The 26,167-nt window shown below is 43.2% G+C and overlaps 1 protein-coding gene across 5 annotated transcripts in view; it reads left to right on the forward strand.

Annotated features, from left to right (window-relative positions):
* The window catches only part of FYN (FYN proto-oncogene, Src family tyrosine kinase), a 217,153-nt gene that overhangs the window by 172,729 nt on the left and 18,257 nt on the right, over window positions 1-26,167 (forward strand). For 4 of the 5 annotated variants that reach the window (XM_017509250.2, XM_037731608.1, XM_017509254.2 and 1 more), the window contains 6 exons: window positions 646-749; window positions 1,694-1,843; window positions 4,440-4,604; window positions 7,084-7,263; window positions 8,833-8,909; window positions 9,007-9,160. In XM_017509250.2, the coding sequence (XP_017364739.1) occupies window positions 646-749; window positions 1,694-1,843; window positions 4,440-4,604; window positions 7,084-7,263; window positions 8,833-8,909; window positions 9,007-9,160 (830 nt within the window). Of the gene's footprint in view, window positions 1-645; window positions 750-1,693; window positions 1,844-4,439; window positions 4,605-5,021; window positions 5,178-7,083; window positions 7,264-8,832; window positions 8,910-9,006; window positions 9,161-26,167 lie in introns of all 5 variants that reach the window. The other variant, XM_017509255.2, reaches the window with a different exon arrangement.

Below are 26,167 nucleotides of genomic sequence, written 5' to 3' on the forward strand. Positions count from 1 at the left end.
TCACCATGTTGGCCAGCCTGGTCTTGAGCTCCTGACCTCAGGTGATCCACCTGCCTCAGCCTCCCAGAGTGCTGAGATTATAGGTGTGAGCCACCGCACCTGGCCTAGAGTCTTTTAGATGAGTGTGGAAAGGGTCTCCTGCAGTTGCCATTTGAAATCAAGGTCTTCGATTTCTTTTTTTGTGCATACAGGTGGCAATTTCAACACAAACCAGTTCCTGTCATGTCTGAAGGGGAGGAAAACAACCCACAATTCAGATCATTTTTGATTTTTTGTTTTTTTGAGGCAGAGTCTCTCTGTCACCAGGCTGGAATGCAGTGTCGCAATTTTGGCTCACTGCAACCTCCGCCTCCCAGGTTCAAGCGATTCTCCTGCCTCAGCCTCCCAAGTAGCTGGAACTACGGGCGTGTGCCACCATGCCCAGCTAATCAAATCCGATTTGTTTTAAAGAGTGAAAGAGATGAATTAGAGATAGAATTCAGGGTAGATTGAAAAGGAACTGAATCAAGCTAGAAAAAATACATATAGGGAAAGGCTAAGGACTAAATTGGAGGCAAGAGGAATTCGTGGGCACAAGAGGCCTATGCTATTGCATTTTGTAAATGACTGTCACAAAGTATTTTCTTTCCTTGATCTCATTTAAAGGTGGTACTTTGGAAAACTTGGCCGAAAAGATGCTGAGCGACAGCTATTGTCCTTTGGAAACCCAAGAGGTACCTTTCTTATCCGAGAGAGTGAAACCACCAAAGGTAAGATAACGAGTGGAAGAAGTTGGCTTGTCATTCAAATCTGTGGATTAGTCAGAGGGGATGAAAGGCTTATCTCTAATGTACAAGGATTTTTAAATGGCACATGTGCTCCCTGCCTTGTGAGTAGAGTGCTGTTTGCAGTTTTCCCTCCAGGCTCTAGAACTGCAGACAGCACCAAAAGAACTACAGAGGCTCCAAATCAAGACCTTCCCCCTGAAACGGACTGGGGCAGCTTCAATGCTCTGGGCACACGAGATCATAGAATTTTCAGAAGTCCTTTAGAATTTTGATTTTCTGAAACTCTTAGTTCCTCAGGTGCCAGTCATATGGGTTGTTTTGCTTTCCTTTTGTTTTTTAAATAACTGAGGACTTCACTTTTCTTCCTTCAACTGTTGTACTTTTTATTATTTAACAACTCATTACAGCCCACAAGAGGAGATAGGTCAAGGAAGAAAAGATTAGTGCCCTCTGGCTTAATGGGCCAGATTATCTTTTCCTGTAAAAAGTGTTGTAAAGCAGAAGCTTGAAGCTCACTTCTAGAGAAACAAGCCTTAGATTTATTTTGCACATGCTGTCCCCACCTCCCAGTATGCCCCTGAGTAGAGAAGACAAGGAAAGCAAGCTCAGCGGTCCTTCTCTCTATCCTGGGGGGAAGGATTGTCAGAATTGAGTCTACCCGGTATCAGGGAACAAGGGGTACTGAATCGTGTGTTTAAGAAAAATATCCAGGAAGCTTTCAGTCTCCAGGGCAGAATCAGTTTACTGCTAATATCTTCGGACATTTGCAGGACATCAAGAAGCATCCTCTTTTTGTTACTGAGTGGAGATGCTGTATGTATGTTTGTGCACCCTTGATAATTATTAGTCAGTCGAGAAAATGAAGCCTAAAAAACTAGCCAGTACCCCAGATGACTGGAGCTGCTAATGCTTTGCATGTTTACCAGGTGCCTATTCACTTTCCATCCGTGATTGGGATGATATGAAAGGAGACCACGTCAAACATTATAAAATTCGCAAACTTGACAATGGTGGATACTACATTACCACCCGGGCCCAGTTTGAAACACTTCAGCAGCTTGTGCAACATTACTCAGGTAACCTTAATTCTAACTACCTGCTAACCATTTGGATGCTGGTGGGAGTAGATAGGCCCAGAGCAGGAAAGTGGAAAGTGGTAAAACTAATATATACAAAATCACGCATAGAATATGTTTTCTTTGCCAGCCCCTCGGTGAGGGGGGCTTGGCTGAACAGGTTCTGTTGATGTTGTTCTGTAGTTATCATTAGTTCCACATGTTTGTCCAAAGAGTCTATAAAATTTTTGTTTCCCAAGTAGAAAGAAATAGGTTACATTTTAAAAGTTGTTTGTTTTTTCACCTTCATCCTAAAATACTTGCAAGTTGTCTTTTCCCATTCCCCCACATTGCATAAGAGGAAGCAGTCTCTGGGAGGCACTTACAAGGGGTCTTGTGTTTCCACCATCACTTTACACTCGGCACTGTTACAGGAATGGCTGCACATACATTTCATTCTCATGCGATCCATTTATCATGTTTCCTAACTAGACTTAGACTTACGTGACCCACAGCTCTTAGATCTATTACATCTACTGTGTTAAACTTTTAAAACGTACATCAGTCTCTGTCCTAACACCCAGATATCACCATTATTTTGTTGTTCCTGAAAACATATAATTATTAGGTGTGCAGGTTACACATTTTATCAAAGAATGCGGTTTCATGTGCAATTGTTAAAATGATTTCCTAGATTAGCAAGTATTATATCCCACTATATCTTACATGTTCACGTGTCTATAAATACAGGTGCATGTGAATATGTAAGATATAGTGGGATATAATATATAGACATGCACAGATACATGTCTATATCCTATTAAGCCTAGAAGTTTTTTGTGTGACCCATTTCTCCATTTTCTATTGTTCTCCAGTACAATAGCAAGGCTCAAAAATAGTATATGATTTACCTCTAGTATTGCTCTATGCACAATCATTGAAATATGTATGTATAATTTTTAGCATGAAAAAGCAATCTTTTGAAAATGACATTGAAATATGTATGTATAATTTCTAGCAAGAAAAAGCAATCTTTTGAAAATGACTATTGATCCCTGGCACTAATGAACAATAGAAAATATTAACAGCACTTGCAGTGCTAGTGCATTGTGGCATTGGTTCACTTGGTTTATGTGGAATCTAATGAAACATTTGGGAGAAATGGAACAAAATATCTCCCTGAGCTTAAGTAATATACTCAAAATGCCTGCATGTTGTAAGGATTTTTCAAATGCTGAAATATATTTCATTACAGCCAAGCATCAGCAGGATCCCCAGGGTTTGGATCATTTGAAAATATTGTGTTGGAAAGGGCACTTTAATAACATCGTAAAGCTGGAAGGAAAGAGGGGATATGAACAATAGACACTTTTTTTAATCTCGGGGAAAAAAAATCCATCTCACATTAGGCTTGTTTTTATATTGGCCTTCCCTCTTCCCTCTTTCTCTCTCACACAATAAAATGCCTTTGAAATATTGACACATAAATAATTTCCCACCTAAACATCCCAGAGCCTGATTCCATCAAAAAGAAAGGAGTAAAAAGCAAGTTACAGCACAGCAGCACACCTGCTTTCCCTGGGTCTGGGGGCTTCCTGGAGGGGTGGGGGCGGGGGCGCCTGTCCACCTCACAAGGCAGGCTCTGTCAGCTTTTGTCACTCCCTGATTTCTTATTCTTTGTTACCTTTTTTTTGCCTGACTGATTATTACTTGGCATTTAAGTTCCCCTTAGCTCTGCCAGATTCTAAAAGATTATATTCTTTTTAAAAAAAAGAAGAGAAAGAAGGAAAGAAGACAAAGAGAAAAAAAAAACCTCCGAGTGATAACTACTTTTTCCCTTCTTCTTTTTTTATAAAGAACATGTTCTTTCACATCCTTGAATTTCTGTGAATTTTGGTTTCCATTCTTTCTCCTTTCAAACCAGACACCTAAATTATACATTGAAGACTGTTAAAAGGATTTTTTTTTTTCCCATAGAAAATATCAAAGAAGCAGCCCAGGAGTATCTGACTTGGTGGAATGAAATCAGTTAGAAAGCCAAAGAAATCACTAAAAAAGTGACTTCTTTTTTTTCCCCACCAGTTATAATCTTCAGCCTTACTAGTTTATAACAGTTTAATGTTCTGTAGAAGAATCGTCTGCTAAAGTTTGAATTTTAAATATAGTCATACAGAGAGATCCCCAATCCCCTGGGTAATCTAGATATTAAAGGTGGGGAAGAACAGCCATGTTGACATTCTTTAATCCAAATGCAGTTTTTGAAATTAGTAAGGATATTTTCAGCATTCCCAAAAACATGTTATTAGCACATTGAGCTGAAAAGGTTTTTCTTACTCAATGAGTACAGAAACCAAAGCAGTCTGTGTGTATATCTAAATATAGACTATAGTACCTGGGCTTATGGAGGAATCTAAATTTAAAACTTCCTCTATTCTACCTCCAGTGAACATGTTTCCATGTGTGGCGTCTGATCTTCCACGATGTGTGTGGTCGTCTTCTGGTGTAGCACTGTTTGAGGAGCGCTGTGCGCTGCTAGTGTGGGTTTGCACTTATGAGTGTTGTCGTTACATGTGTTCTGCTCTTCTCTCCCTCTCCTGCCCCTGCCCTGCTCCATCAGAGAGAGCTGCAGGTCTCTGCTGCCGCCTAGTAGTTCCCTGTCACAAAGGGATGCCAAGGCTTACCGATCTGTCTGTCAAAACCAAAGATGTCTGGGAAATCCCTCGAGAATCCCTGCAGTTGATCAAGAGACTGGGAAATGGGCAGTTTGGGGAAGTATGGATGGGTATGCTGAGACTCAATTACTCTATTATTGACTTTCTCATTTGGGAAACCCCAAACACCAAAGATGGAAGGTGAAAATAAAGACTGCATGACCGAGAAGAAAGACGGAATTCGTAATAGTGGGGAAGAATGATTTCAATTTTGGTTTTAATATTCTGGAATTTCTGGAAAAAAAGATAGTAAATGGGCAAAATTGGCAAATGGCTCAAGTTGTACTGTTACATGAGCCTCAATTCATAAACCAGCAAATGGTACAAGGAATGTTCCAGCTCCCATAGAAGATCTTACCCTTCATTTCCAAAAGCAAATATTTGTTGAGTGTTGCCCTAACGGGCAAGTCACCTTCCATCTTTCCTAGTGCATGCATAATTATGGATTATAAGGACAGTGTTTTCTTTATTAATTCCCTTTCCTGTAGAGAAAGCTGATGGTTTGTGTTTTAACTTAACTGTGATTGCATCGAGTTGTACCCCACAAACTTCTGGATTGGCTAAAGATGCTTGGGAAGTTGCACGTCGTTCGTTGTTTCTGGAGAAGAAGCTGGGTCAGGGGTGTTTCGCTGAAGTGTGGCTTGGTAAGGCAGAGGGCACATTTTGTTTTGGCTGCATCTCAAAGCCGATTAAAAGGATGGTTTTGAACAAAAATGCACACACAGCCGTTGGGACAAAGACACTTAACCTGGATAACTAGACAGGCACAGGCCATCCAGATTTTCAGAATATGCTACCTTGCTGTGCTCATCTGTCCTACTTCATGTGGTTAATTAAGGCACCCGCAGAACAGGAAACCAGAACACTGTGAATCTGGTGTTTCCTCTTCCTAAGAAACAGTAAGGTAAGATACTGTATATGGGCAGCCATAAGAAAAACCGTGGGCATTTTGCTCGATGGGCTTGGGTTTGAATCCTTACTAGCTAAGCAACCATGAACAATGGGCATATTTTACTCCGTTAAGCCTCAGTTTTTTCATCTGTAAAATTGGAATGATACTTTTTGTTTTTTTGAGACGGAGCCTCGCTCTGTTGCCAGGCTGGAGTGCAGTGGTGCGATCTTGGCTCACTGCAACCTCCGCCTCCTGGGTTCTAGCAGTTTTCTACCTCAGCCTCCTGAGTAGCTGGGATTACAGGCACTCGCCACCACACCCAGCTAATTTTTGTATTTTTAGTAGACACAGGGTTTCACCACCTTGGCCAGGCTGGTCTTGAACTCCTGACCTCGTGATCCACTCGCCTCAGCCTCCCAGGTGCTGACTCTTAAATAGCAAAGATCACTTATAAATTGCCAAATTTCCCATGTATGCATAGTGGGCAGATGTTTTATGAAGTTTCAATGAACTTTAAGCCACTTTGTTTTCCATAATTTATATTTTTGTAGGTTACATGTTGTAATTATATGAACCATGTCTTTAACAGGATAATAAGAACTGCTCCAATTTACAGAATTCTTAAATTTCAAAGTCAGTTACATTAAGTATAAAAATCTTAATTTAAACCAGTCTTCTTTTTCAAATAGAAAATAATCTAAATTAGCAGATTTTTCCCCTTTATAAAGTTATTCTTCAGCATCATAGGTCTAATAATGGGATACACATAGAACCAAGGTTTGGTTTTTGTTTTTTTGTGTTTTTTTTTAATGCTGGGACTGAAAGAGACCCTGAAAAGATAATCCAATTCCATTCCTATATTTTACAGATGAGGTAACTGATGACAATCATAAACCAGGCCTTGGCTTCAGATTTGCTAGATTTTTTTTTAACATGCAAAGTATAAATATTTCTATTCTCCCTTAGCTGCTGTTTAATTTCCCCTGTCTACCTACCTGACAGAAACCATTGTTCTTGTGGCTGGCCATAGTAAAGCTGAGGAATTTGCCTTACCTGGTTGAAGTATTGGCAAGCAGACTGTGAGCTCCTTGCCAGTGCTTGTCAGCATGCTTGGCGCACCTGTGCAAGGACTCAGTCAAGTAACTTGTCCATTGTAAAAGTTGAAAGTCTAGAGGTGATTTCCAGACATCCTCATGTTGCCCTATTTTTAAATGGCACACCCCATAAACTTAAATAATCTAATTTCTTCCTTGCTCATTATACTCCCTAAGGGAGTATCCCGAAGCTATTAGATAGCCAGGCCTGTTCCAACCCCTGGACTTTCATCACTGTGAACACCGGTCCAGAGCTTTTGGTATAAATGTGTAATCATATGACTGAGACAAAAAAGAGAAACTGGTATATATCAAAATTTAAAAAAAATTAATGAATTATACATCTTAATATAGCCATCTTAGCCATAGCCACAAATAAACACATTTTTTTTTTGTTAAAGTACTTGACAGAGTCCTTGCAATTGAATGTCTTTGTTCAACAAAAACTATAGTAAGTGTTTTAAACTTAAAATCTAACTTTATGCAAATAGCTGTTGGTCAAAAACTTTTCTTTCCATCAGAAGAGGATCTTTGGTTTGACTTCACATTATGTGATGTTTGTAGGTACCTGGAATGGAAACACAAAAGTAGCCATAAAGACTCTTAAACCAGGCACAATGTCCCCCGAATCATTCCTCGAGGAAGCGCAGATCATGAAGAAGCTGAAGCACGACAAGCTGGTCCAGCTCTATGCAGTGGTGTCTGAGGAACCAATCTATATCGTCACCGAGTATATGAATAAAGGTTGGGCAACACCTCTCCCGTCTCCAGCTTGCAGTGCCTGAAGGGGTTGTTTGGGGGAGAGAAATAGAGGCTTCCTGCTTGCTTTTTTTCCAGTTTCTGCCTGGGTCAAGTATTCCCATCAGGAAGCACCAGTTATATGTTCATGAATGAAAACATTTTTAAAACAGACTAACCTTGAGTTTGCCTCGCCCCAAATCCTTGAAAAATGCTGAGTACCTTTTGCATGTTATGTGTATCAGAAATTCAAACTCCTCTCCCTAATTAAAACATTCATTTTTAATATTGTGGTGGTACAGAGGGTTATAATAGTTTGCTGTTATTTTGAACACAGTAGCTTTTGCTACATTTCCTTTTTGCAGGACCAAACAATTAATATCAGACACTGGTCTCTAAGCTAAATTCAGTCTCCATGGTTTCAACATCTTATTTTTTTCTAACTCTCTCCTTAAACATCAGATGATGAAATTACACGCTTTCAGAGACCACATTTATTCTCACATTCTCTCCCCCACAACCCCTCTGTCTTTCTAATCAAACCAGCATTGTTGGGGATAAGGCCAAAGATCATTTTGTTTTGGAAAAATAGATGAAACAAATAAGAAACAGCCTTAAAAGGCAATATATTGTACATCAGAGGATACCAGTGTAATTTTTCTTTTCCATGTACTTTCTTTTAAAATATAATTGGAATTTTTTTTCTGGCAAACTATTTGTCCTTTGTATCCAGGGTTATTTTGTAAATAACTTTGTGATTAAAGCATAAAGTATCACTGATGACCATCATAAGCCTCCAGCTTCTGCAAATGATTATCCCTGCCTTGGTGTTAGTTCTCAGCCTCCTTGGGCTGTATAGTAGTGGCTCTGAAGCTTCCAATGTTTTCTTTCAGATGTCTGATTTAAGGCTTGGCTGGCTATGATCTAATTAAGGGGAACTTTCTGCCCCACCTATATTCTTCAGATTGTCTCTTCTTGATTCAAAATCTGTAAATAAGCTAAGCCAGTGAGTCTCAAACTTTACCTTGTATTATTAGAATCATCTGTAGGGCTTCTTAAAACACAAGTTTCTGGACCCAACCTTCATAGTTTCAGATTTACTCAATCTGGAATAGGACCTGAGAATCTGCATGTCTTACAAGTTCCCTGGTGACGTTCGTTACAGCTGCTTGCCCCAAGACCTCAATTTTGGACCACTCAACTGGCCTATATTTTCCCCACATCAATTCTCTGTGCAGGGGTGGTTGGGGAATGGAATTGAAGAGGTGCAGTTCTTCATAGGTTCCTCTTTATGACCTAAAGTGATATTGATTCCCATTTCTTCTAGTTTTATCAAATATATGTTGTTATCCCTAGAAATGGAATGAATGCTGTTTGTTTTTAAAAGGTAGAACTGTGGCTTCTCCATGCATGTACTTTTTTCTACTCTGCTTTTTTATATAAACCTTATTTTTCCATGGATGGCATTATTCCATTTGATGACCTTATTACTTTTAATTAAGAAAACCAAATACAGCCCTCCATTGAGAATTATCTTTCAAAGTAAATTGAAATGATTTTATGTTTTGTTCATAGGAAGTCTACTCGATTTCTTAAAAGATGGAGAAGGAAGAGCTCTGAAATTACCAAATCTTGTGGACATGGCAGCACAGGTAGGCCCTGCGGGGTACCTTGATGTGCCGTAGATTTAATGGCATGTAAACACATTGGGTCATGGTGTAACATGTCCTGTTCCCTGGGTTTCCACAGGTGGCTGCAGGAATGGCTTACATCGAGCGCATGAATTATATCCATAGAGATCTGCGATCAGCAAACATTCTGGTGGGGAATGGACTAATATGCAAGATTGCTGACTTCGGATTGGCCCGATTGATCGAAGACAATGAGTACACAGCAAGACAAGGTGGGCACTTGAATGACAATGGCTCATAATCACAGCCTTGAGAACAGCCTCTTACTGCACCGCCCCTCCTTTCTCCTTACCTTCCCTTCCTTCAGAAAATATTTGAAATGTCATTCTTCAGCCGGGTTTGACCTTGATCTGGCAGGAATCTGACAGCTCTGCAGGTGGGAGACTGTTGTGGGCCCAGTGGAGGGATGAGATGTTGCGTTTTGGTGGGTGCATGAGTGAGTGGGCATTTGCTGCTCTGGTCCTCATGGCTCATGCTGGTCTCCTCACAGCATCCAGGCCTAGGATACTCTGCTTTTGGAGAAAGAAGGCTGGGGAAAGCCAGGGAATCCAGCAAGTTTTAGTTTGTCACTCAGTCTATGGCCCAGCAGAAAGCAGAAGGCACGTTCAAATTAGAGAAATTAATAGATGAGTTGTTTACAAAGGTACAGGCAGGGTTTTAGGAAGCCAACAGGGCATGGTGCAATATCTCGGAGCTTGTAACAGCAACAGAACCAAGACCTCAAAGGCAAAAGGACAGGGGAGTGGGCACAAGAAGTCAGAATAGGCCACTGTGCAGAGAGGGCCTCCTCAGTAGGAAGAGATGGTGAGGATGGATCTGAGGATACACACCCAACCCCACTCTTTTGCCCACTTCCAGGTCTTCTGCCAGACCCAACCAGAAGTAGAGGTCCCAGGAACTCAGCGATGAGTCCTTATGGGTCCAGAGCAGGGAGAGAGAAAATGGAGAGAGGACTTAGAGAGACTATAGATGGTAACAGCATAGTTACTTGAAAATCTCCTCCTCCTTTCATCCTCTCCCTCCATCCCACTCTCTGCAAAATATTTATAGAAATTAGTCTTTAAGTAAAATATATCCCAACTCAGCCGCCATCCCAGTGGGGCAGCTTTGCAGGTGCTATTAGAGCACCAGATACTACGAAGGAGTTTCTAGGAATATTTTCTTTCTTCCCAGATATTTACAAAGTGGTCACCAAGTAAAAGTGTGGGATTAAGTATGCAGTTTGCAATTGAATAGAGGCTCCTCTGTGAAATATAATGTTTCTAACTGGGGCAAGGGGGGACTTTCATTGTTGGTATTTTTAACCAAAGCCTAGTCATCCCAAGCAAAGCACAGCAGTGCCTGGAATGTACTACAGGGCGGTGCCTTTTACTGCATTTCATAATGGCCAGCTTTGGAGTTCGTTTCTTTCTCTTTCTCCTTCTCCTTCTCTTGCCCCTGTACCTCCTCCTCTTGATTCTTTCATTTCATGCCAGTTATCCTTTCCCTTCATTTGACTCCAAGAATGGAAGCATTCTTAGCAGTCTCAACTGATGAGGGAAAATGTTAAACTAAGACCCTGGCTGCTACCGATACTGTCCAAATGCTGAATTACATGTCGGTCAGACAGCTTAGCTATTTGAATTTCCCCAACACGTGGCAGTTTTGTCCTGGAGCCAGATGCCCACACAGCAAGCAGGCCTGTGCATTACACACACACACACACACACACACACACACACACGCACGCACACACGCACTGTGCTGGGCCAGATGGCGTGCTGTATCTCTAATCAAAGGCACACTGCAGCTTTGATTGGCACTGGCCATCCAGAGAGGAATGTGCATGTGATTTTGAGGCAAGGTGAGCTGAGAGGACCTGAGTGCCAGTGGATCTGAGACTTGCCCTGAATGAGGGAGTTTATCCTGAGGCAAGTCTGTCAGATCCCAGCTCCTGAGACGCGGAAGGAGAGTGGGCGAAGGTTGTGAGACATGAATATTTGATTTAGGAAAGGGCTAGAAAGAGCTGTGCATGCACCCTTCTGTGTGTGAGTCGAGTTTTTCCCCTTTTCCTGGGCTTTGGACTCTACAGGGTTTGTGGTTAATGCTCATGAGCCATGGGTAAATGAGAAGGTTGGCAGGCCAGGAGCCAGAGGTGGCTGGTAGGGGTGCTGTTAACAGGGCCTGGATGTTGAGTCCATGCCACATTCGCTGGAGTGAGGCTATTCAGGCTGTGGCCCTGGGTGATTGGCACCCTCGCTGGTTCCCCTCCCTCAGGCTGCTGCCCTCAGCCTGGCCCTCAGCCGCTCCTCCACCTTAGCCATCCTGATGGCCCTTCTGCTGGCTGCGCAGCTCCGCCATCATGTCCCCGGATGCCGTCAGAGCCCCTTTCAAAAGGCCAGCTTCGTAGCCTTTGTACTGCATTTCCTTAATTTCGAAATCAAGGCTCCCATCCTCCTTTCTTCAAACATTTTTCTTCTTTCCACCCTTTCCCAAACATCTTCAAATCCATGCCAAACACTAGAAAGAGAGAAGTAAGAAGTAAGTGAACTGGAGAACTGAACTGGGAAAAAAAATGATACCGCGAGGAGGGGTGGATGTCCAAGGAGAATAAAAGAAATGCTGTCATGCAGCAGACAGGGAGGAGGGGGCAGAGTCATTTATAAATACCTTCCAAGTGCCAGACCTGGGGAAATGGGAGGACCGGGCAGGGAAACAACAGGAATAGACTCAGAGGGGTTAAGTAACTTGTACAAAGTCACACAGCCAGTAAAATAGTAGAGCCAGGATTTGAATCCAGATGTGGCTGGCCCTGTTGCATCTACCATCCTAGGCTATGCTGACTGCTTTTCATCAAGTCAGTGATAAAAGGAATAGAAAATAAAGATGGAGAGGATGAGTCATACATCCCTTTTCCCCTTTATTTAATGGGACTGTTTTTAAGAAGCACCTCCTAATGTGCATGTGTGAGGGAGTTGGAGAGACCTTTCTTTTCCAGCACTGGGACAACCCAGCTGTATATAAAATTCCTCCCAAGGGCCTGCTGTGCCCCGGCCGCTTTACGAGGGAGAGAGGGCCTGGTGTGTGTCTGGTGGTGTACTCTGCAGATGGCATGTGTGCTGCGTGCTGAAGTTTCTGCTGGGAATTAATCAGCTCCTCCAGACAGCTGGTCCGCATGCCTAATAATAGTTGCAAGTCGGGTTTTATGTTACCCACAGGCCACAGCCATGCTGCATCTTGATTATGGGAATGCAGGCAGCATTCAGAAACATGCGCCAAGCACAGATATTTTAGGACCATGAATGGCAATTGTTTTGAAAACAGTTGTGAGTTTCCCATCTCAGCGTGCACTGAAATACCTGTCACTCCTCAGGCAGATGAGGTGGCATTGCATAGGGCACAGGCAGAACTGGAGTGTGGAGCTGGGTTACATAGTCCTTCCCATGCAACTTTCTTCCCACCACCCCAGCCCACCCAGGACTGAGCAGCAGCCCATGTCAGAGAGGAGGTCAAGGCCAGGCCCTGAGCCCATGAGGGTGGCCTTCTGCGGACATCACTCTAGAAGCAACTAGAAATTTGGGGGGAGGGATTGCTTATTCTCTATTACCTGGACATCTCACTCAGTTATAGCAGATAGTTCTTTTTTTTTTCCCCATTTATTTATTTTATTGCATTTTAGGTTTTGGGGTACATGTGAAGAACATGCAAAATTGTTGCATAGGAACACACGTGGCAGTGTGATTTGCTGCCTTCCTCNACACGTGGCAGTGTGATTTGCTGCCTTCCTCCCCATCACCTACATCTGGCATTTCTCCCCTTGCTATCTCTCCCCAGCTTCCCACCCTCCACCGTCCCTCCCCTATTTCCCCCCAACTGACCCCAGTGTGTAGTGCTCCCCTCCCTGTGTCCATGTGTTCTCATTGTTCAACACCCGCCTATGAGTGAGAACATGCGGTGTTTGATCTTCTTATAGCAGATAGTTCTTTAGTTATAAACACTTTGCTAAATTCTGCCCAATCAGGATCTCTAAATAATGCCAACATCAGTTACTTGAGTGCCTTGTGTATGAAAAGGACTTTACTACTGATATAAAGAAGCCTAAGACGGCACAGGATAGTCAGCAAGCCTGACAAGGAACACGTACGTGGGGCATTGTTGAAGTCAGGTGGAACCAGCTTTGAAATCCACCTCTAACCTGGCAATCTGGGGCCTTCGGCAAGTTATTTAACTTTTCCATACTTCAGTTTACTTACCTGCAAAATGGAAAAACATTTTATCTGCTATATGCATTTTTCCAAAGATTAAGTGAAACAGTGCATGTAAAGTGCTTAAAAGGATGCCCAGCACATGTTGATAAATGTTGCTTGTTACTGTTAGTGTATCTGGTACGACACTAAGTTCTTGGGGAATAAACAAATGAGTGAATGGATTGCAGATATATGGAAAGTCTCAAACACTATTCAGGAAAGGGAGGGAAGAATCAAAGATAATTCCCAAGTCATCAAATGCAGGTAATCGTGAGAATGGTGTTACCAATAATAGAAATGAATGAGTTGGGAAGATCTTACTTTCAGAGAAAGAGGATGCATTTGGGTTGGGATCTGTTGAGCTTAAGGTGATTGTGGTGTCCTCCAAGCCCAGAGAGATGAGTCGGGGTGCCCACACTGGGTCTCACTGCCACAGCTGGGTTCTCAGCCTTCCAGCCCTCCCCTGAGGTCTGGTCACAGCTGCCTCCCTACCCCAGCACTGCCCCTTCCTCCCAGAATCATGCCAGAGCTCAACACAGGCACCACAAGCATCTGCATCCATCTTCTTGTCCGCACACGTCCACACCACACCTGTCTCCTGTGACCCCCGACACAGGCAGATGTCACAATCCTTGCTTCCAGAAACTCACAGCCCCTCCCACCATCACTTCCTTCAGAGACACACAAGCAGATGAGAAGCAGTGGGAAGATTCTCTGCAGACTCTGGTTTTTTCTTCATGAGCTTTCAGGCTGTTCAGTGCCAACTAATGTTGGTTTAAACCTAACAAGTTCAGATAGACATGGCTGTGTGTAAGAATAACTTCCTTTTGTGGATACATTTTTATTCTTTATTGATCTGTAACACACGTACAGTAAAATGAACAAATCCAAAGTGTGCAGCCTAGTGAATTTTTATTTACATATATGCCCCTGAATCCACCCGAAGATAAAGATACAGAATACTTGCAGCACTCCAAAAGACCCCTTATTCCCACTCCCAGTCAGTAACCACCCCACAAATAGCCTTTTTTTCCCCTTTTCACCATAGATTGGTAAGTTTTACCTGTAAATGAACATCACAGAAATGAATCCTATAATATTACTCTTGTTTCTGGCTTCTTTCACATTATGTCTGTGAGATTCTTCCATATTGCTGCATGTAACAGTAGTTCTTTTCATGGCTGAGTAGTATTCCACTGTACAGACATATCACAGAGCATCCATTCTACCATTGCTGAACATCGGAGTTATTTCCAAATTGGGGCCATTATGAATAAGGCTGCTGTGGTGGTGCACACATGCCCTCGTCTCTCTGCAGCGTGTTCTCCGGTGGAATTGCTAGTCACAGGGCAAACATAGGTTAGTAATTGCTGTTACTGCCTAACGGATTTTGTGGACATATTTTTAAAAGGAAGAATACGCACTCAGTGTGTCATTTACCAGTGTTGTACTTCCCTCTAAGCTACTAGTGAGGTGGCCTAGTAAGACTGAGAAACCAGGGGTTGGACATTAGGGTCCCTGGCTTTGAACCAGCTCTGTCATTTACAAGCTTGGGGTCCTCAGGCCAGTCACTTACGCTCTTTAGGCCTCATTTTTATCATCTGTAAAAGGGAGATAATAAAAATAATCACCTCACATCATGAGTGTGAAACTTACATGGGCTATTTATAAAAGTTCTTTGAGAGTTGTGAAATATAAAAATCATCCTTATAACCTCAACTTTTTGTATTTGACATACATTTTCTTTGAAAACAATCTAAAAAGTTTTTAAAGAGAATCACTATTAGTAATCAATAGAGAAAAGAAAATCAATCTTTCAAGAAAAATAATACTATCTCTTTATTTTATAGCCTGGGCCAGTCAGTGGATCTGGGCAATCACCACTTTGATATACCTACGTGCCCCAAAGGCCCCTCCACCTGGACACAGCTGGGGGGCAGGCTTCCACTGTCCTTGTCTCCAGCCAACTTGCCTGTTTTCTCATATTTGCATTCTCTGTTGGGAACTATCCCTGCCTCCACGCTGCCTCTGTTGTTTTTAATCCTGTGAGGTCTGAATATCAGATGGGCCTTCTCAGCATTTTCACCATGCATGTGCATACACACATCAACACGAGCACATATGAGCACACACACACGCTGCATGAGCACAGCTGTAGCAGTTCTCCCAGGTGCCTGTGGAGCCAGTCTCACTGCTTCTCTATAGAAGTGATTTAGTTTAAAGACTAGCAGCAGACCCTCGTAGACACAGAGCACATAGTAGTATTTAATGAATATTTGTTTACAGCAATGGAAATAACCAAGGTCACCAACCCCTCCACACTCTTCTGAGACATGCTCTCCTGCTGTCTCTGAGCAATGTGCATGGCTCTTTCTGGGAATCAAATACTGCTGTGGCTGCAGGATCCTCCAGAAAGGGTTGTTGATTGCATTGATATTCCTTGCACACTGCTAGATTGTCTTTGGAGTGATAGGAAGCACAGGAGCTTTGGAGCTAGATAAGCCTGTGTTCAAATTCTGACTGCCATATTCCTAGAGCAAGGTTCCCCGATCCGAGTTTGGTACACTTCAGTCACTAAGCAGAAAAGCTCCTTCACACGGAGCTGATGGTGGTAGTTGGCAATAGTAGTAATAGTAATGTATTATAATATTGGTCCAACAGATGCTAATAGCTGTGTTTATTTCTGCCTCCCCACCCCTTTTTTGCCTCTCTGAGCCTCATCTTTCTCATCATAAGATAGGATTGGTGTTGGTTACCTTTAAGATGGTTGTAAGAATTCAAGAAGACAATCAGTAGAAGCTGTTGGTATTATTCACTTCTTCCAGCTCCTCCCTACACAGCACTTTGGTGTGTTTGTTTGATTGTTTGTTTTTTGACCTCGTTTCTTCTTCCCACGTATACCTCAATCCTCTCCCAAAGATAGCAGGGCCTGGATTGGTTAAGACCATGACCCATAAAATCAGAGTATCTTGGTATAAATCCTAGCATTGCTGCTAATTCACTGTGAGACCTTGAACAAGTTACTTAACCTCTCTGAGCCTTTATTTCCTACTCTTAAAATAGGGATAATAATAGTTACCTACATCATAGAATTGTTGTAAGGCTTCCCTGGGAATAACCATAAAGCACTTGGCACAAAGCCAACACTGAGCTGATAGTGGTAGTTGGCAATGGTATTTATAGTAATATTATTTTAATATTATTGGTCCAAAGGACACTAATAGCTGTGTTTCTCTCTCTCTCTCTCTCTCTCTCTCTCTCTATCTCTCTCTCTCTCACACACACACACACACACACTCTTGCACTCACTTTGGGTTTTCCTGATCCTCTCCCATCAGGCCTCCTTCCACATGGAGGCTCTGCCTCTATCACCCTTTCTCCTGATTTGAATCATCACAAAGGACAAGAACATGGGGTTGCTCTATGGTTTGGGTTGGTTTGTTTTTAAGTTCAAAATTAATGAAACAAATGTCAACAAAACATAATCTTTGGGTCTCTGGAATGTATATAGAAATAGGGACATTCAGGTCTTTGTGTAAGACTGCTGTAAGTTTAGGCTTATGTATTAAATAGAAGAAGAAAAATGTGTCTGTTCAAATGCTCCCAGTATTGAGGGTTTAAATTGAATAGATTATTATCTGGAGGAAAATTGAAGTATAAATTAGACTACGAAGAATTCCTAATTGTTGCAGTTTTCATGTTAATTATTTCATGTTAAAAAATTGTTACTGCATAAATTAACACATTCTTTCATAGAGAACATATTTTAGAAAGATTTGTTACTTTAATAACTCTTTGTGTATTAGAAATCCCAGATGCCTGTACTAATTAAATATAATCAGATTTTAGATTCAAAAAGCACAGTAGCCATTTAACACAAACAAGCAGGCAGCTAGGTTGACAAACACAGTCAGGAAGACGTGGATCCCTGTTTCTTTCAAATTTTGAATTTCACAATCCAGACCTGTGAATTCAATTCCTGTCCTTCCTTTGTATTACAACGACTGGGGATTATTAGACTCAGAGCGCCAGCTTTCCAGCTCAAGGGCTCCTGCAGAATTATTAATCAGCTGCTTCTGAGGCCTCTGTAATCCGGTGGCAGATCAAGGCTGATCTCGCCATGAGATGCCCTCCCTCTGCCCTCGTGAGCACATGAATTTCTTGTTCTCTGTCAACGACAGCGTTGCCATTCCTGCACAGTGTGCTGTGACCTGAACAGCAAATATCAGGAGAGGGAAGGGGAAGGAAAAAAAAAAACCTTTTTAATTATTGAATTTAATCTAATTCTCCCCGTGCTAGAGAAGCAAACCATCCTTTGACGAAAAGCAAACCCTTTAAAATGCAAGCCATTGTCTTAAGCACCGACCAGTGTGTTCCCTCCTCAGTGGTGCCGCCATAAAATGACCACGCCAACCCCCGGCTCCCCAGCCCACATTGGGAGTTTATCATCCTGAGGGCTGTCTAGGGAAAGACCCCAGGGGACCTGCCCGACAGAATGCCCTGCCCTCTGAGGTCAAACACGGCTTTCCCGCCGAGCCGAGTCGCATGCCTGAACCATGCTGCTTGTAATCAAGCTTCCTGGATCCGAGTTTGGTACACTTCAGTCACTAAGCAGAAAAGCTCCTTCATTTGTATTCCGTTGCTTCAAGCTCTGAGCTTCCACCTCGTTTCTGGGAGGGACTGCTTTGTTTATCTGCTGAGCCACCGTGGAGCTTTGGGGCCCAGATTAATAGTTAGGGGGGAGCAGGTCAAATTGGCAGGGAAATGGAGATGAATTGTAGAGCACATCCATTTTCCTCCAGGAAAGGGTATGTTGAAATCCAGAGATTAAAATTAAAAGAAAGGGGACTCTAAATCACCCTTTCCTGCTACAGTCTCTCTTTAAAGATTAAAACTGTTTCAGGTAGGAGATGGGACCAGTTTCTTTCACTCTCATCCTCGGGCAGCTCTGACTCTGCCTAGAGGATACAGATGGACTGGAAGTAAGCAGTGGTCACCTCGAGCCCAGCTTCTTTGCACATCTTTCCTCTTTATCTGTGCTGGTCAGTCCTGTTTTCCCCTATTCTACGTGAGCATCTCCTTCTCCTTTGTGCTGTTTTTGGCAGAGCCTTTTGATGGTTGTTTATGAATGGTCAAGAGCAAGTCCTCAGTCTGTGCAGACCATATTTCTTGGTAATCATCAAGAAGGAAGCAGATGGTCACCCTCTGTGATTTTAAAGTGTGTAAATAGGAACTGCAGACTGCCATCAAACATCAAAAATGTCATCTGGCTTCCTTGTCTTGCTTTGCTGGCAAAAGGAACTCCTGCATTTGCATCATCTGGATAATCACAGACATGCAGTGCATTTGAAAACTGCCCCAAGTTCTGAAGCCTCATTTCTTCCAGCCAAAGGAGGGGGCTCAGTGGCATCTCTCTGCCATCCCCAGGGAGGCTTCCCCATTGGCACAGATGCTTTGCCAGGTCGAAAGGGGGAGAAGCTTGGAAAAGCCACCCCAAAGTGGTGTTTGTCTTCTGTATATCCTCTCATCCTTTGGTAGCTTCTGAGCTCCCAATCAAACCCCATGACCTTTAACCGTTCCCACACAGTATCCCCAAACCCAGTGCTGTCCGTGCAGCCTAGCTCGTCATGTGGCATGAAGTCAGACTGAGGCGGGCCCTCTGCCCCTTCTGGGGTGTCTGGATTCTGGGCATCATTTCTGCATTGAGCTACACCCTACACATCCATTGATCACTCAGGTGAGTTCCTCTCACCACCCTGGGCAGCAGCGAACAGATGGTTACAGAGCCCTTGTCTTTTGTTCTGGATTGAAAGTCCACAAACAGTGTTTATCCTGTTGAAGCTGTGAATCAGAATTGTTATTCTGTTTGTTTTGTGTTGTTTTGTTTTTTCTTTACAGTGGTAATCAAGTTAGAGAATTTTTATTCTGATATTGCTTCCTTTCTGGCTCTTGGAAAACTGGAAGGATAATTAGAATTATTCAGAGCCTTAGTGTTCCAGAGCAGCCTTTTTTCTTCAGTCCCACCCAAGATAAGCACTTAAGTGAGCCTCCATAACACAGTCTGTACTCCAAGGAAAGTCCCTTTGATGGTTGTCAGATTTCCTTCTTAAAAGGACACCCATGATTTCAGGAGATGTTCATTGATTTTATTTTTTACTTCTGTGTTGCCCCTGAGAGTTACCCTGGGTTTGTCATTGGTCACCGTGGCAGGGAGGGTGATAGAGAAAGATAAGCAGCCCAGAGTTTCCTCCCTTGACTTCCTGGCTCCTCTAGGGATATTTGGAAGGAGTGTCACAGCTTACCTTCTGGTACTCTCTGTGTCTGGATCAAATGCCCTTCCACAATTTATACTGCCTACCTTTCCCCAACTGCAAAGCCCCAGGATTAATGCCTAGAGTCCAGCCTCACCTCCTTCATTCTCCCTGGTAGCTGAGTCTACTCTCCTCTGTCCTCTAGTTGTCCTGGGTTCGATTTTTAATACCCACTGATGAACATTCTATCTCTTCTCTGTCTGGTCTTGAACTCTGGGGTCTCTTTGGAACTTTGCTCACCTCTCTCAGTCTGAATATTCCTTCCATGGATTCAACTCAACCAGACTTTGGATCTGTGCCTAGTTAATCAACCTTATCTTTGCAGTATGTTCAGGCCCACCTTCTACTCCTTGGTTCTTGTCCTCCTTGCCCTAACTTGTCCCTTCTCCACTCACATCCCCAGTGGGACAGCACTCCGTCTTCCTTCTGACCCCTCTCCTTCTCAAATGTCCTGCTAAACATTATGAAATTTCAGATGGAGTATAATCTTAACCCATTGTACCATTTACTTTTCATTTATTTTAAAGTAAATAAAATTTTAAAAACGTGATGCTAAAACCTTATGAACTTGAAGTAGATGTTTCAATAGAATGCATCACCAGGAATAACCGAAACACCCAGTTGTATTACTTCAAAAGCATTTGGAAAATCTGAAAGTCATTCCCTTGGCATGGTGTGAAAATTCTGAGTTTTGCTTTGCCAAGTTTCATTGGGTTTGAAATCATTGTTTTGTTTAACCACAAAGTTCCAGGTCAGGTCAGCTTTGATTTTGCTTCTTTTGCAGGATATCCTGTCCTAGTACTGCCTTGTCACCTCCGCCTCATGTAAACCAAATTTCTGTTCTTGGCATTGTTTGTGATTTCTTTTATTAACCAGAGTAACTTTAAAGTTGAAGTACTGCATACTATTAAATATTGGATATAATAATTTGCAGAGTTAGTGGCTTTATAATTAAAAAGGGCTCTGGGTGGCTCTTTGGTTCAGAAAAACAATGTCTATTATTGAAGCTAATGGGTTTCCTCCTTGAAAATGCTGTTAGGGCACAACTTGGATTCTCTGTAGGAAGGATTTGACTTCTTTTATTCTATATTGACTTCACCTTCTCCACCTTGGCCTAGTTTTTTAGCCAGAGGGGATATTCTCTGAGACCATGGATCTGGCCTGGTCACCAGGAAAAATAAAAAGAGAGAGACTTGGCAGTTCAGCTCTCCAGTAATGTGAGCGGGGCCCACCCAGGCCTGTCCTGGCACCTCCCCTGACCCTTCCCCACCGCCGGGAGAGCCACAGGTCACTCTGCATCAATGCAGCTGCCTCTCCCTGAAGCCCTCATCTTCTGCTCATGTTCTCTTTTCCTCTCTCTTCTGAACCCTCTTCTTCCTAAAGGCAGTGCCACCATTTCATTCTCTGTTGGGTTTGCCCGTGAGCTCTGTCTCCCTGTCTGTCTAGAAGCTCCAAGGATGGAGGCAGCCTGTGCTTGGTTTTCCCAGGAGTGCTTAAAGGGTGCTGGAGACATCACAAACACTCGGAAGATTCTCCGTGATTGGTTGCTGAATGTTTTGATGAGGAGGGTTTTGGTTTTTTTTTTCATCTTCTTTTCCTCCCTTGATGTTTGGAGAGCTTTGGCATTGCTGATGACATTTGCTAGTGCAACTTGATGACTTTAGGCCTTTACTATCTGAATAAAATAATAGTTGGCATGTATTTAACCATTACCAGATGCCAGACGCGGTGCTGAGCCCTTTACATCAACCATTCTCACCACGACCTTAGGACATTATCACCCCCACTTTACAGACTAGGAAACTGAGACTTAGGGACATTTTAAATCGTCACCCAGCAAATCCAGTGTGCAAGCCCAGTGATGCCTGACTCAGAAGCTCCTTTCCTAAATGATCATGCTAGCCCTTCCACAAGTGACCACTCAATCCCAGCTCAGCCCACAATCGGACCGCTTTGCATTGTCACTGAAGAACGTCTACTCCTCATTTCCTGGCTGGCTTATGTACCTTTAGTGCAGGAGGTGATTTGGCAGCAAAGTATCTGCGGTCTTATTAGAGCATTTGAAATGGCCGTGCCATCATCTTAATGTATGAAGACACATCAAGAACAAGAAGTAACTGAGTCAAGTAAGACTGCTTCTATTTGAGGCAGAAGTGAAAAACAGATGACCTGGCCACTAGGGATAGAGGGACTTCATTAACTGGAATGTGACCTGGGACTTGAGATGGGCCATCCTGACATAATGACTTTGGGCAGTCATCCTGTTTGCCCTTCAAAACCAAGAGCATTAGTCAGGCTGTCCTGTCGTAGGAAAGGAAGATTTTATTCCTATAACTTTTAAGAGTGAAGACAATTATTAGTTTGTCACACCACTGTATTGTCACTCTTCATGTTTAGTTTAAGTCTGTGTAAAGAAAGAGAATTACTTTGGCCACCAGGGTAAGATAAGTTGCTGCCTGGCTTGACCTCTTTAGCCAGTTAGAGCGTTTATTGCTGTTTAACCAGCCGTAGGCAAGCTGCTATGAAGAAATATGTGTCTCCAACGTCAAGGGATTTGCATTCTATTTAAGGAGATTTTTTAAATCACTTATGAAAGAACTAGTAAAAGGGCACAGAGGAGACATGGACATGGTGGGACAGTGTATAGCGTTTACCCACTCTGGCTCAGGCGCCTTCCGTTCAAATCCCGGTTCCACCATCTACACATGTCCTTTGTTTGGCACATCACTTTCCTCTCTGCGTTCCGTTTCCTCATCTGTAGAACAAGACAAATCCTGGTATCCACCTCATGTGCACAACGCTTTGCATGCCTGACTCTTAGCAAGCACTCAGTGCGTTTAGCTATTGTGGTAGCTGCTGTTATCAAGCATTAAACTGTTGTTTCTCGCACTGGCGCTAGGTCCATTGGAGAGATTAGTGAAGGCTGGAGTAATCACAGATGACTTTATGAAGGAGGTAGGACTTGAACTGAGTAGGCTTTAGCTAAGCAGATAAAGGGAAAGAAAGCATTTCCAAAGCCAATGTAAAAGAAACAAGTATGAGCATGCTAAGTGCAGGGCACAGGTTATAGTAAAGCAAACCGAACTAGACTGTGTTTGGGGTAGCAAGAACCAAGTTAGGTCGGTTATGGTGGCTCACACCTGTAGTCCCAGAACTTTGGGAGACCAAGGCAGGAGGACCACTTGAGCCCAGGAGCTTGAGACTAGCCTGGGCAACATAGCAAGATCCCATCTCTACAAAAAATAAAATTAGGCTGGGCACAGTGGCTCACGTCTGTAATCCTAGCACTTTGAGAGGCCAAGGCAGGTGGATCACCTGAGGTCAGGAGTTCGAGACCAGTCCAACCAATATGGTGAAACCCCATCTCTACTAAAAATTAAAAAAATTAGCTGGGCATGGTGGTGTGCATCTGTACTCAGGAAGTACTCGGGAGGCTACTCAGGAGACTGAGACAGGAGAATTGCTTGTAGCCATGAGGCGAAGGTTATAGTAAGTCAAGATCACACCACTGCACTCCGGCCTGGGCAACAGAGCAAGACCCCATCTCAAAAAAATTTTAAATTAAATTGGCCAGACGCAGTGGCTCATGCCTGTAATCCTAGTACTTTGGGAGGCCGAGGTAGGTGGATTGCTTGAGGTCAGGAGCTTGAGACCAGCCTGGCCAACATAGTGAAACCCCATCTCTACTAAAAAAAAAAATACAAAAATCAGCCGGACATGGTGGCTCATGCCTGTAATCCCAGCTACTCGGAAGGGTGAGGCAGGAGAATCACTTGAATACGGGAGGTAGAGGTTGCAGTGAACCAAGATCTCGCCACTGCACTCCATCCAGCCTGGGAGACAGAGCAAGACTCCGTCCCCAAAAAAAAAAAAGATTAAAAATTAACTGGGCATGGTGGCATACACCTGTAGTTCCAGCTACTCAGGAGGCTGAGACAGGAGAATTGCTTGTACCAGTGAGGCAGAGGTTGCAGTGAGTCAAGATCATGCCACTACACTACAGCCTGGGTGACAGAATGAGACTCTGTCTCAAAAAAAAAAATTGAATTAAGTTAATTAAAAATTAGCCAGACATGATGGTGCAACCTATAGTCCTAGCTACTCAGGAGAGGGCAGGAGGCTTGTGTGAGTAAGCCCAAGCAAGAAGAAGAGCCCACAGGGGAGATAAAATGCTTGGGAAGAAAGGAAGAACACGGGAAGGATAAACTCAGAAAAATAATTCATGCACTTCTCATAGAAATGTTTGAGCTTTGCAGGTTGGAGTATGCTAAGTTTTACTGCTTTGTTCCTGAGATTATTGGTACTATTTCAATGTGAGAAGTGTGCTAGAATAGTGCAAATGCACAAGAGCCACTAGTTAAGTAAACAAGACAGAAGTGACAATGGAAGCATCATCTACCCAATTGCTAATTGCTGATAGACACCCATGTGCCTTGAAATGTCACAGTGCTTTTGAAGAGTTTTGAAAAGTCGGAACACTTTTCCCGTTATGTCTCATCATAAATCGCCCTCAAGGTAATGGTGTTTTATCTTCCATGTTTTAAAAGACAAGGGGAGAAAATGATGTGGGAAGTCATCGCACTTCTGCTCACAGCCCAGTGACTTTCTGTTGCACTTAGGATGGAATCCAAAATTCGAGTGCAGCTTACAGTGTCCCATGAGATCTGTCCTAGTACCCCTTATTATTCTTCGTAGCACTTTATTGTGGTTGACATATAGCATAGGCATTCATTTATTTTATCTCCCTCAAACTAAGCTTCATGATTGCCAGAGTCTGTGTTTGCTTTCATCCTCCTGGCACCAAGTGCAGTGTCGGGCACTGGGGAATACTGCAGAAGTACTGGTGGGGAAGAAAGAGGGAACAAACCAGCCCAGCAGTGGTGGGGATTTTGTTGTCATTTCTGTGGAAAAACTTTGATAACTGAATAAATCTATAACCGTCTCCTATCTCTTGTTTGAGGCATGGATGATTATTAGCTTTATTTTAAATGAGGAAGACCCGGGCTCAGTGAGGTCAAAATGGTTGATGTCTAGTCACTTACATTCATCCCAGTCTATTAAGAAACAGATTTTCCACTTTGTCTCACTGTGAACTCTCCCAAGGCCCCTTGCCGCCTTGTCTTTGTGCTAATATAACTAACCACCCCCATTCCCAGCTGCTGCCCCAGTGAACTGGGCCCCCTTGTCCTCACAGAAAAAGTGTGGACTCCCTCAGATACAATCACTCCAACCCAAAGGGGATCTGAACACGCTTCCTTTGGCAGTGAAAATGCAGGGTGCTCCAGGTGTTTTTAAGTTTCATTAGTGTGTGGCTGATGCTTTTCCATTTCAGTTGGCAATTGTTAGATCTTAAAAGGGCATGGAGACAGTGACCCTGGTACTATCACCAAGGACAAGTAGAGGACTCACCAGAGGGCAGGGCACTGATAATAAGCTCTGTAAGGAACTTGGTTATTCAGCCAAAATGAGAAGGGCTGGAAGGGCTGTCCAGCTACTCATTCATTCATTCAGCACCTGTTTATCAAGTGCTTTCTGTGCTCCAGACACTGTGTTCAGTACTGGAGATATGGTGGCCATCCAGGAAGACATGCTCCAGCACTCAAGCATGGCATTTATCTGTGGATGGAGACAGCCTTCAGACAATTCATGCATTCATTGCACTATAATAGTAACAGCTTCATTAAGCAATATTTGCTGGGAAAAAAAATAGTAACAACTACAAAAAGGGAGGTGCTTTGGCAGCATAGAAGTAGGAAAGCTACCCCAGTCTTCAGTGATCAGGCAAAGGCTCCCTGTGCAAGTAATGCTTTGGCTAGGAGCAACGGAGAAGAATTAGCCATGAGACGAGGAGTCTGACAAAGGAAATAGCCTGTGCCTGAAGCAGGTAAGAGCTTGGCATTTGCAAAGCAGTCAAAGAAGGGCAATGGAGAGGTTGTAGAGGACAGAGGAGAACAAGTCTGGGATGATAAGAGGAAGCTGGGGAAGTAGATAGGGACCAGATTATTCAGGTAGATTCTATTAGAAGGCGACTATAGAAACCCAGGGGGGGGCATGCCGAGCCAGTGAGGACTAGAGTGAGGGTAGTGAATTCAAGAGTATGAAATGGTCAGGATGTAATGGACCTGACATGGTCAGGGACAAAGCAGGGGGGGTGCCACAGCTCATTCAGTAAAGACTATCGACCCCTTCTATAGACAGGCCCTGTGCTGGGATCTGAGTGCCCAGTGAGGAAAAATAGAATGTCCAGGCGACAATGATTCTCGGGATTCTGTTATCACCAACTGGGTGGTTTACAAAGTCAGCAAGGATTGAGAAGCCAAATTATGGGGAAGATAAATTTTGGATGTTGCATTTGAGGGGTGCTGACTTGCATAACTAATTTGCTTCTCAGTTGTGTCTCTGTTGTGATGATGGAGAGACAGTTGAGAAGGAAATTGGTTATGCAAGTCAGGGACTCGAGAGAGGTCTCATCTGGTGATATAAACGCAAGCATCGCTGCGGTCAAGATAGTCACTGGAGCCATGGGAGTGAATAAGATCCTTGACGTTACGCAGAGTTTATGACCATTTGTTTCATATCTCAACAGAATTCAGAGAAACAGGATTGAGGTGTATGTCAGAAATTATTTAAAACATCGACATATTTATTCATCGCAGGAATGATTCAGCCTAAGGCTAACTGG

Source organism: Cebus imitator, unplaced genomic scaffold (assembly GCF_001604975.1).
Source record: "Cebus imitator isolate Cc_AM_T3 unplaced genomic scaffold, Cebus_imitator-1.0 Scaffold413, whole genome shotgun sequence".
Taxonomy (NCBI): domain Eukaryota; kingdom Metazoa; phylum Chordata; class Mammalia; order Primates; family Cebidae; genus Cebus; species Cebus imitator.